The sequence below is a fragment of the Oncorhynchus keta genome, chromosome 21, assembly GCF_023373465.1.
Source record: "Oncorhynchus keta strain PuntledgeMale-10-30-2019 chromosome 21, Oket_V2, whole genome shotgun sequence".
Taxonomy (NCBI): Eukaryota; Metazoa; Chordata; class Actinopteri; order Salmoniformes; family Salmonidae; genus Oncorhynchus; species Oncorhynchus keta.
In genome coordinates this window covers 22716575-22728520 of record NC_068441.1, presented here as the reverse complement: position 1 = coordinate 22728520, position 11946 = coordinate 22716575, and the positions used below count along the sequence as shown (strand labels likewise).

The following is an 11946-nucleotide window of genomic DNA, read 5'->3' as shown; positions in this document are numbered from 1 at the left end:
GTACTTCACTCTAAAAAACCATTTAAATCTCAATATATACAGGAGCTCATTTTTCAGCAGCTGCTCAATTTAGAACTCGTGTGATAACGACCCCAGGAAAATTTAGACTGTCCATACTAATACAGAAGATGGAAGTGATGCTATCTATACGCCTGTTGCACATGTGACTAAAATGTAATGACATGAATCAACACCTGGAAGAAATTTAGGATGGTAAGAATAATTGAATATTAAGATTCTGGAATGAGGTATTCTGAGAGTTCTGAAACGTGTCATAGCTGACAACAGCATTTTTCAAGTGCTTTTGAACTGCAACAAGACTATCCTGGCCATTGTGTACCAAGTAGGTAAGAAGCGACCGCATTTGTTTAACCTATAATACATTGAATGTTTATTTTAAGTTACTGAAGACATCTACATTATACTTCTGTGATCCAGAGGTTTGGGGATGGAGAAGACTGAGACGGCTCACACTGCACAGCAGCCCACCTTGGAGTACGTATAGTCCATAGAAATACAATGGTGTAGTCTCACCAAGTCCATGATATGGTCACTACTATAGTGAATATAGTCTCATACAATTGGAATACCAAAGCATGAGGTAAATGCTTGCACTCTCGTCTCAGTGACTCACAGAGCGAGGAGGAGGATGATGATGGCTTTGTTGGGGGGACCGGCGTGCAGTCAGACAAGGGACAGAGTGGCGCGGAGTCAGAGGGTGTGGATGAAGAGGATGACGATGAAGAGGTAACTTTGTTAGAAAGGACATCGTAATGTTTGGTCCAATTCAGACAACTACAGGGCCTTGCGAAAGTATTCGGCCCCCTTGAACTTTGCAACCTTTTGCCACATTTCAGGCTTCAAACATAGATATAAAACTATTTTTTTTGTGAAGAATCAACAACAAGTGGGACACAATCATGAAGTGGAATGACATTTATTGGATATTTCAAACTTTTTTAACAAATCAAAAACTGAAAAATTGGGCGTGCAAAATTATTCAGCCCCTTTACTTTCAGTGCAGCAAACTCTCTCCAGAAGTTCAGTGAGGATCTCTGAATGATCCAATGTTGACCTAAATGACCAATGATGATAAATACAAGCGACCTGTGTGTAATCAAGTCTCCGTATAAATGCACCTGCACTGTGATAGTCTCAGAGGTCCGTTAAAAGCGCAGAGAGCATCATGAAGAACAAGGAACACACCAGGCAGGTCCGAGATACTGTTGTGAAGAAGTTTAAAGACGGATTTGGATACAAAAAGATTTCCCAAGCTTTAAACATCCCAAGGAGCACTGTGCAAGTGAACTGCAGAGATCTACAGCTGAGGTGGGACACTCTGTCCATAGGACAACAATCAGTTGTATATTGCACAAATCTGGCCTTTATGGAAGAGTGGCAAGAAGAAAGCCATTTCTTAAAGATATCCATAAAAAGTGTCGTTTAAAGTTTGCCACAAGCCACCTGGGAGACACACCAAACATGTGGAAGAAGGTGCTCTGGTCAGATGAAACCAAAATTGAACTTTTTGGCAACAATGCAAAACGTTATGTTTGGCGTAAAAGCAACACAGCTCATCACCCTGAACACACCATCCCCACTGTCAAACATGGTGGTGGCAGCATCATGGTTTGGGCCTGCTTTTCTTCAGCAGGGACAGGGAAGATGGTTAAAATTGATGGGAATATGGATGGAGCCAAATACAGGACCATTCTGGAAGAAAACCTGATGGAGTCTGCAAAAGACCTGAGACTGGGACGGAGATTTGTCTTCCAACAAGACAATGATCCAAAACATAAAGCAAAATCTACCATGGAATGGTTCAATAATAAACATATCCAGGTGTTAGAATGGCCAAGTCAAAGTCCAGACCTGAATCCAATCGAGAATCTGTGGAAAGAACTGAAAACTGCTGTTCACAAATGCTCTCCATCCAACCTCACTGAGCTCGAGCTGTTTTGCAAGGAGGAATGGGAAAACATTTCAATCTCTCGATGTGCAAAACTGATAGAGACATACCCCAAGCGACTTACAGCTGTAATCGCAGCAAAAGGTGGCGCTACAAAGTATTAACTTAAGGGGGCTGAATAATTTTGCACGCCCAATTTTTCTGTTTTTGATTTGTTAAAAAAGTTTGAAATATCCAATAAATATCGTTCCACTTCATGATTGTGTTGTTGATTCTTCACAAAAAAATACAGTTTTATATCTTTATGTTTGAAGCCTGAAATGTGGCAAAAGGTCGCAAAGTTCAAGGGGACCGAATACTTTCGCAAGGCACTGTACATTTGATATCAGGGATGTCATCACATACAGTTTAGGTATGTGTTCCTCTTTCATTAGGCAGGAACTGCAGCCCAACCCAAGGATAAGGGTAAGTGAGTATTATCACCAGTAACATTTCTTCCCCACTATTCTGAAGTACCAATGTTGTAAGTAACCATTGTTGTGTGCCACAGAGGAGGATTCCTTTGCCCGGATGCTTTCTATCTGGGGCACCACCAAGTATATCAGCAAGTGGAAGATGGCCCATCGGAGAGGCTACCATATCAACTGCCTGACCGATGACCCCAAACGCAAGGCCATGATCATGCAGCATGAGCTGGACTGCAAAACCAGTGTAAGAGACCCCAACCGTATTCCTTCAACTCAGCTCAATGGTAGAAAGGGTAATGCTGGTCGTGAGAGTTGCTGATGACATTAATTGTGCATATCTTAATGTCCATGACCCTGAAAGCTGAATCACGCAACTCTCTTCTTCAGATTCCCCTCCCTATGGTGTGTATGATTGAGAAGGAGACCCTGCAGATTCTACAAAATATTGAGAATGGTAATCCCTGGTCAAAGTGTCCCTACACTTCAATGTATCTGAGCATATGAACTGTAGAAAGTCCTCTCCATCTCTTTACTTCTCCTCTCTGTGTTACTGTAGACTACAAGTACAAGTTTGGCGCCAGCCACCATCTGACAAAAGAGCTCCATGAGCGTATTGAGAGCCTGAAGTGCCAGGTATCCTCCAAGGTTAGGCACAGTGAGCCGGTCCCAGAGGGAGGAGTGCTGGCGACCCTGGTGGGGTGGGGCAGGGCACTGTCTGCTATGCTGGGTTGGCGCAGTGGAGCCTCAGCTACTAAAGATGGGAATGTTCTACCATGCAAGGAGTGTCCCCTTGAAACAGACGACACAAAAGAATAAAGACTTGAATTTCAACGACTAATCTGTGATTATTCTTGAAGTTACAAGCATTTTGCTACACCAGCAATGACCAATACATTTTTATTTGCTTTTTAGTTGTGTTTCGGTAGCAGTTCAGCACCAGAGGGCTCTAATGACTGGACTGTACTAAAGCTCAGCATTCTACTACAAACTGCTTGGCCTACATGTGTTATGTAATATTTTAAGGAGGCCATTTCCCCTGAAGGAATAAAAAACAATACCACTGTATTAAAAGCATGTCTGTTTTACTCATTGCATTTTGGAAAATTCCTTTAGAAAGCCATTTATCTTAGAAAAATACAAGTCATATCTACCCTGGATCACTAAAGCTTTGACATCAGTAACCTACTACAGGTCTTGGTTTTAAGCAGTTGATTGCTTGGAGCTCCAATTATGAACTGTTTGTACCAACCAGATAAGGAGTATGAGAGTAGCATATCTAGAGCTCTTCACAGTTGAGTCTCAACAAAGTGATTCATTTGGATCCCGATAATGTGGTAATGAAAATGAGAGAACTCTTTTGTAGGCCTGATATTCAATAACCCTTCAGCAAATGTTTTACCAAGCTTCACCTTGTATTTACCATAGTGTTGTAAGAAAAAGAAGAGGAAAACATTTAAGAAACAATTGGCAATACAGAAATTCCCTTGACTTGGCACATATTGTTGAGGTATTGTATCAAGGAGAAATGCTCTCAGATGTCCGTTCATTTCATTTTAGGGAGCACCAGTGCAAACACAATCCTCTCAGGAACTGTAGTGTTATTAAATCTTCCGATGAAGGCTGTGTTGGTGCTTGTGGAGTAATGTTAAATGAATGATAAGACCTTTTAAGACACATAAAAACAAGTAATATGCAAGAGAAATAACAGCTTCTTTCCTACACATCAATAAATTGCCTGAACTGCTTTTCAATAGTTGGAATGTAGTGGTGTACGGTATATTTGAGCACTGACTGAGGTGTGTACAGTTTATGCAGTATGATCCAATATGTTGCATGAAGTATTAGTGTATGTCATTTTACAGACAACTCTGTACAGTAAAAATGGAATACATTTCAAAGGGTATTACAGTAAGTATTTGACAAAACAATGGGTCCTTCATATCTGATCTATAAAATACAAAGTAATTTCGTCACGGATTCAAATGAAGGCAAATATCCCTTGGACAAAAACGGGAGCATCTTCAATGTTCATACAAAAATTTGCTCCCAACACTTTACAAAAGTCAAGATGTATCAAAAGTCCTTGTTATACAAATTATTGACACGCGCACTCTTTTCCTCCAATGAGGATGTAATAAAACAAAGGCGAAGTGGTGGAGAAAGGCAGGCATTCTCCCTCTGGATGACAGCTGTCCGGTCACTGTTGCCTTGATTAAACATCCGTCAATAGTGAGAGAAACTGTTTACAGAGCGCGTCCAATACGAGGCATTGCAGTACTGAGTGACCCAATGGCCTCACTGTCCACAACCCAGTTCTCCAGCCAGACTTCCAACAGGAGTCCCTTTCCTCCAGTGCCTGAACTCAGCTGGGTGGAGCTGTCCCCGTCTCCTGTTCAGTCTGGGGACATTTTGGACTGACTCCTCAGGCTGGCAGCTTCCTGAGACTGGAGTGGAGAAGAGTGAGTCCTCTCTACACTGCAGCAAAACTCAAACTGGCCTCAGCCCTCAGTAGAACAATTAAATCCTCAAACAAAACAACAACTGTACAGGCGACCCTTTCTGAAATTACAAATTAGATAAGGAATTTCCCTGAACGTTTAAAATCTGACAGCTAAATGACACAACCAAAGGAGGACTTCGTATCTCCGGAGTTTGAAACATAAAACGAAACATCTGCGCTAGTTGACTACCAGCACATCTGGTCAGGCAGTGTAAATTATTTTAAAAAGTACATTGCTTCAAGTATGTAAACAAACAATGATATATATATATTTTTAAGAGGGAGACTCATTCCATCAGTGCTGTCAAGCCTGGGCCAGTGCAGAGACTCCTGAGGTTTGGCTCTGTCTCGTGCTCTCTCGCACACACACGCACCCTCTTAAAAAAATGAGGGGGAAGAGAGAGGGTACTCCATGGATCTCCAGTTGAGGACAGTCCAATGCTCTGTGTCTCCTCATACATCAGCTCCTGTCACTCAGAGAAAAGTGTGCGTGGCGATGAGGGGCTGGGCTCTATGACCTGCAAAGACACACCCCTCCGTCAGCCTGTTCATATGTGTTACGGCGGCTGCTGGGAAAACAGGGCGATGGGAGGGGGGTGGTGTCGGTGACAAACACAACACAACACAGGGAAAATAGAAGGAACAGGAAGAAAATGAATGAATTATTCACACACACACATGGGATTCTTATTTTGGTTGTAAGGGGTGAAGGATGGCTGTAAGGGCTGAATGATCCATCGACATGAAGACAGTGATCCTGATTTCAAATGAGGATCAAGTGCTTCAGTAAATAAAATGAAAGAATAAGAATCTATGGCTTTTGGAGTGAGAGAGAGGACAGAGAAGGGTGGTTCGTAAGCTACAAGACTCAGCATTGTAGACACTCTTCATAATAAAATGATATTGCCTAACTATTTTTTTTACCTATAAATGAATAATATGTACCTATTGATTCTTGAAGAATAGAACTTTGAAATGCCTCAGGAGCTTAGTGTAACTGTCAGACCCCATCATATCAGCTTGTTTCATTCCAATGTTTGTAAACAAATGAAATATTTTCAAACACTATATAGCATTAAAACATAGTTAAAATTATACTTTTGATATCATGGATGGTCAGTCCTTGCATCCATAGCTCTGTCTATGAATGTACATTTCTCTAGCCCCATCCCTCAGCTTTGTAACGAAATAGGCGCTGGGAGTCCGCTTTGTTATGTTTCAACTGCTGATTCCCGCTTTAAAGCCGCTTGTAATATGGTAGCAATCAAAGCTAAACAAAAAGTGTTAATATACAATCTAACTTGTTGAAATCAGCTTTTACTAAAAGTCCCTCTGTTTATGGAACAGTATTTTGTTCCCAATAATCAAATCAGATGTTATTTGTCACATACACATGGTGAGCAGATGTTAATGCGAGTGTAGCGAAATGCTTGTAATAGAATAAAATCACCTGATCACGGAAGTTGCTTGACATGATTGGTGTCTGAGCTCATTGATGAGAATGTGACGGTGCTGTATGTTTTGGACTATTGATAAAGCCAGCATGCTTACATCACCAGTACATAGAGGAGGACAGAGGACTGACTACACACAATGGTGATGGGGGCTCAAGATGCATTCAGTGGGACATCAATTCTCGCACATCAACCTGGCAGACTGATCAACAGAAAATGTAACATACTGTATCCAGCAACATATAAAACAAGATTTAAATACATAAGTACTGAGACATCTCTTAACTTCCATCTAAAGCTGTTGCTTTGATTGTATGACATTGTGTTGTACTGTACATGTTGCTGTGTTTGTGATCTGCTCTGGGTTGAGTTCAGACAGAGCGGTGTATTCTGCGTATTATGCTTGAACCTGCTTTGTGTTTGGTGCTCTGTGTTGGATGATACTCACTCTGATCCTGACGAGTCACCGTCTACTGTTCCCGCCTTGATGCTCATGCCGACACCATTCAGCTGATCTGGTAGGCTGGGTTTGGCCCGGCCCCCTCGGCTCTCACTGGAGGAGGAGCCCTGAGAGGAGGCGTGGCCCGGCGCGTTCTTTGACAGCTCGTTATGGATGCGGTTGATACCATTTCTCTCTGCGATGGGGGAGAGCTGCTTCTTCTTCAGGATTCCTGAATTTGAAGACACATCCTCTCAAACAATTCCAATGTTCTGGAAAGCCCACCCCTACAGATATATATATATAGATATATAACTAACAACATGTGGAGGAATGTTGCAGCAGTGTGGATGTTTAGTTTTGTTGCTAACCTTTCTGTGGGTGTGCATTGAGGTTGGGCAGACTGGGAAGTAGCAGCATCAAGTTATCCTTCCCATAGCTACCTGCCTTGTCCCCTGGCCTTTCGCTTGGCATGCCTCGAGTGTCCCGAGTCTGGCCCAGCTCAGTGTTGGCCAGAGACTCTGTCTTCAGCCTGTCTGCTCCCCCGAGGCCCTCACTGTTGCTGGCTGTCGTCATATACTCCACTGGCCAGTACAGCTTACTCAGGTTGTTATCTGGGGAACAATTTTAAGACTACATCTTAAATGCTTGATGCATTAAATGATGGTGTAACCGATGGTCAAATTCAGAACATTCATGTATTGCTCAGAGGTGGATTTATTTACACCTGGACAATTGTATACAGTGTAGGTGTAGTCTATTGAAGGTCTGGTCAGTGTGTGCTGTTTGGGTGTGGTGGACTGTTAAAAGTGTGGGAGCAGTATTATCAAGAAGGTCTGAGGTCACACAGTGGATGGGGCTGTGGTGACAAACCGGGCGCGTTCCTCTGCCAAAGCGTTGCTGACGCATGCCAAATCTTACAACACCTAGATAGGTATTTTACAAATCAGCTAACCACATCATACATTATAGCAATCTGGTGCCCAACAGCAACCATTGGTTGATGCATGCAACGTCTGAGCAGGGGAACACAACCACCATGTTGGTGTGGTCTACTGAGAGTGAGGCATTGAATGTATGAGGTCGTATAGAGTGTGGATGACTGGGTTGATTATAGGTGTGAGGTCATACCGTGAGGGTGTGGTCTCTTGGACACGTTGGAGGCCATGCTTTCCCAGCATTCCTCTGGTGGGTAGGGCTCCTCCTCCTCGCTGTCAGAGGAGTGTGTGGAGGCGTATGAGCCGCTCTGGTCGTCCTCCAGAGACAGGTCACTGTCAGAGTCCGAGTTGGGATCTGTTGTTGCACACACACGTTAAGATGATGACCAATGAGAATTGCACAGATATATAGTTTGTATACATATATTAACCATATGAAATAACCCTCTGTATGCCTCTCTGCTAAAGGCAGTCACAGTGATCCTAATGACATTAGAATGGGAGACCTACTATCTAAATGCTCTTTAGTTTCATGGAAGAGTGAGCCGTGTTCATTCAGAGCGATGTGTGCTTGGCTGTTATTCAGGCCACCATCATCCCTGAAAAACACAACAGGACTTGTAACAGGACATAAACATACAAACACAAAGCCCTCATCTCCTCAATCAAAGTTACTATGTGTATCTGAAAGGGCTGTTCTACTTGTATTACTGTACATAATAGACCATCATAAAATATAAATGTTATATATAACATATAAAGTATAACATATAAAGTAAGCTTTTTTCTAATACACAATGATGCAGGAGGCCCTGAACAGCTTGTGTCCAAGGGGTCTGTTATGTCCCTCTGGGCTTGCCGTACCTAAGGACAAAAGGGACGTAGCTCTGCTGGCTCTTGCCACTCTGCAGGGTGCCGTTCAGAGACACATTGGAGTCTCCAAACGGCAGGTGGTACAGTCTGCCATCCATGTAGCTGTTGGTACAGTTATATGACTGGAGGAGGAGAGGGACATGGTATAAGTTAATAGGCAGTCATCACACCAAATTCTGTTTTATTTGTTTGATGCTTTAGTTCATTGTCCTTGGTAACACAAGGCCAAACCTAAAGGTATGATATGGAGGCCTACAGCTGTACATAGCTGTACTAGTTCCTGTTCTACTAAGGCCTTGGATGACTGGTGTCCCTATATAGTGGGAGAGACTCACAGAGGGCTTGGACTTGATCATGTGATCTGGGCGCTTGCGGCTGCAGCAGTAGCGCATGGCTTTCCTGGCATCCTTGTTGAAGACGATGCGGAAGAAGAAGATGAAGGGACCCTGGATGGACAGACCAAAGGAAGAGGAAGTCAAAGAAACCAATGGAGCAAGGTACCGATTCCTGGTATAAGTCAGAGAAGAAAGTGTTTACCTGGAGACAGTTGAATCCAGCAAACAAGTAGTGGAAGATGATCATGTCACTGTTGACTGAGAGTACAGCTAACAGACACGTTACAGTGACCAGGAGGAGAACCCCACACGCAGTCCTCAGCCCAGAGCTACACACACACACACACACACACACACACACACACACACACACACACACACACACACACACACACACACACACACACACACACACACACACACACACACACACACACACACACACACACACACACACACACACACACACACACACACGTTAAATGAGGACACAAGGTTACATTGGGATAAGTGCATTTTCAGAGTTTAGTGAATTGGCAGCTTCACTCTCAATTCAATGACACAATGCACACTCTCCGTTGTGCCTAAAGTGCGGTAGTCATGTTTCCTCGAGGTACAACAGCATGCCTGTGTTAATGACAGAATGAGTGTAGTTTCCCTATTGTTTTTATTCAGGCAGCGGCAGGACACTCACACAGGGGGCTCTTTCTTCTCAAAGCTGTGGTGTCTAATGGAGCAGGATGCTCTGGAGGCCAGGATGTACAGGAAGATGTTCATCTGGAAAACACAAACAATGTATTAATGCACCTAATTTACATAATAACCTACTAATATTGAACACAAGTTACACAAAGATTACACACCAACCACCATATCATATGAGTGTAATATAATACACTGTATTAGAAGTGGAGTATACTCACAAACACCACCATGGCGATGGGCCCTGCCAAGCTCCAGATCAGAGTGTCGTACATGGACAGCCAGCAGAAGTCTGGGTTCCCATAACCCTCTGGGTCCAGTCCGACCGCCAGGCCTGGACAACACAACAAACAAACAAACCACTAGTAACTACCAGTAACTATAAAATAACTACAGTCTAACTGGATATATGATGAGTTGGCATTGTGTGTCTGTGTGTGTGTATTATTCAGACCTGTGATAAAGGCCGGCACGCCCCAGCCGATCATGTAGTAAAAGCGCATGGGTCCGTAGTTGATGTCTCGTATTTCGCTCAGCATGCGGTAGACGTGCAGGCCCTCCAGGAAGAGCCAGGAGAAGGTGCACAGGTAGAAGAAATGCAGCAAGATGGCAATGATTGTGCACATGAACTAAACACACACACAGACACACACACACAGACAGAGAGAGCATATAATACTGGATATGGCAGGCCTCAAAATGGGCTGAATGCTTTGCTTATTTTTTCCTTTGATTTGAATCAGATCCATATGTCAGACACCTATTCCAAATACAAATGAGAGGAAAGGTAGGATACTGAAAGTGAAGTGCTGAACAGAGGTAGAGAGGGACACGAGGTCAAATACAGTATTAAAGGTAGATAGAGAATAACTTTATTCCAGTAGTTTACCGGGTTGTCTGGCAGGTTAATGCCCAGGATGAAGATGAGTTCGGAGATGAAGAGGGCAGTGGCTCCATTGTTGATGATACTGGTCTTGTTGCAGTGCATGGCCCGCAGGCAGAGGAGGAAGAAGGTGGTGAGAAAGAGGAAGACCAGGGTCACACCCACCGTGCTCCACGTCACCAGCTTCACAGGCAGGATCTCACCGTTCTGAAAAGATAAGAAGGGGAAGTTTAAATAGAGCTTTTTCTTGTCATAATAGTGAACAAGACCACTTTTGGGTGAAGCCTGTGGTGCATTGAGGTATCTATGTGAAGTTTACAATGTGAAGTCTATATGGAGTAGTTTTGTAGTGTTGTATGCAATGTTAGGTCTGAAAGTATGAGGGGAATGTTGTGTGGTGTTTTTGTGATACATCGTGTAGCCCCTCTCACCTCTCTCCTGGAGACATCCATGAGGACAGCGAAGCTGGTCATGTGGTAACACTGGCAGCTGATGTGAGTGTTGTTCCTGAACACCATCTCACAGCCTTTAGCTGACCAGCCTCCGTTCCCCGCTCTGACAAACACAATAAACAGTCAAACAATGCAATGGTGGATTCAATGGTTTCAACCTAATCCTTTATAGAGCCTTCCTAAAAACCTGTTTCTACAGCTCAAAGTTCAAATAGTGTGTGTGTGTGTATGTGTATGTGTATGTGTGTGTGTGTGTGTGTGTGTGTGTGTGTGTGTGTGCAACTCACAGTATGGAGTGGTTCCAGAAGACACAGATGGGTTTGGAGCGGTCCTCAGCGGTGACCATGCGGAACTGCACAGTGATTGGTTTGTCCAGGGTGTGCTGCAGCAGCTCCTCGTTGTCATGGACCGTGATGCTGACCACAGGGGTGTTGATGACAGGACGCTTGGGCACCCTAGTGGACGTCACACAAAACCATCATTAAATAATACTTTAGCATAGAAGACAGCAACCTATACTTTACCATCTTCTCTTCCTCCCTTCACACACACATATAAAAATAGACACACACACACACACACACACACACACACACACACACACACACACACACACACACAGTTGAAGTTGGAAGTTTACATACATTTAAACTCAGTTTTTCACAATTCCTGACATTTAATCCTCGTAAAGTACGTCCTGTCCTTGCAGAAACAGCTCCTCAGCTCCTGTTTGAATCATAACACTCAAAGATTCCTCAAACAAAAAATATGTCTCACTTTCCCGATCAATCTCTTCTATAAACTGGTGCAAATCTGTATACTTAGACTTGGACTTCGCTTTTCCTGATTTATTCGCCATGATGTCTTCAATGAAATTGTTGAAAAAACACTTTCCAAAATACTACTTTCCAAAACATTGCTGTGCGTAACAAGCGTGACTGCAACTACTATGATGGTCAAGATGAGAATGGATTTTATCAAAGAAAACCGCACT

At 43.3% G+C, this 11946-nt stretch overlaps 1 protein-coding gene across 4 annotated transcripts in view; it reads right to left on the bottom strand.

The window, feature by feature from the left end:
- Positions 1 to 3441: 3441 nt before the first annotated feature.
- Positions 3442 to 11946, bottom strand: part of LOC118399872 (cadherin EGF LAG seven-pass G-type receptor 2-like) — a 93508-nt gene continuing 85003 nt past the window's right edge. For 2 of the 4 annotated variants that reach the window (XM_052473494.1, XM_052473497.1), the window contains 14 exons: positions 11240 to 11407; positions 10932 to 11055; positions 10507 to 10707; positions 10072 to 10246; positions 9839 to 9951; positions 9610 to 9692; positions 9118 to 9244; positions 8916 to 9026; positions 8572 to 8702; positions 8218 to 8306; positions 7901 to 8062; positions 7141 to 7383; positions 6779 to 7001; positions 3442 to 5445 (listed from right to left, as the gene is read on the bottom strand). In XM_052473494.1, the coding sequence (XP_052329454.1) occupies positions 5388 to 5445; positions 6779 to 7001; positions 7141 to 7383; positions 7901 to 8062; positions 8218 to 8306; positions 8572 to 8702; positions 8916 to 9026; positions 9118 to 9244; positions 9610 to 9692; positions 9839 to 9951; positions 10072 to 10246; positions 10507 to 10707; positions 10932 to 11055; positions 11240 to 11407 (2008 nt within the window). In that variant the 3' untranslated portion in view covers positions 3442 to 5387. The remainder of the gene's footprint in view (positions 5446 to 6778; positions 7002 to 7140; positions 7384 to 7900; positions 8063 to 8217; positions 8307 to 8571; positions 8703 to 8915; positions 9027 to 9117; positions 9245 to 9609; positions 9693 to 9838; positions 9952 to 10071; positions 10247 to 10506; positions 10708 to 10931; positions 11056 to 11239; positions 11408 to 11946) is intronic. The other 2 variants (XM_052473495.1, XM_052473496.1) reach the window with 2 other exon arrangements.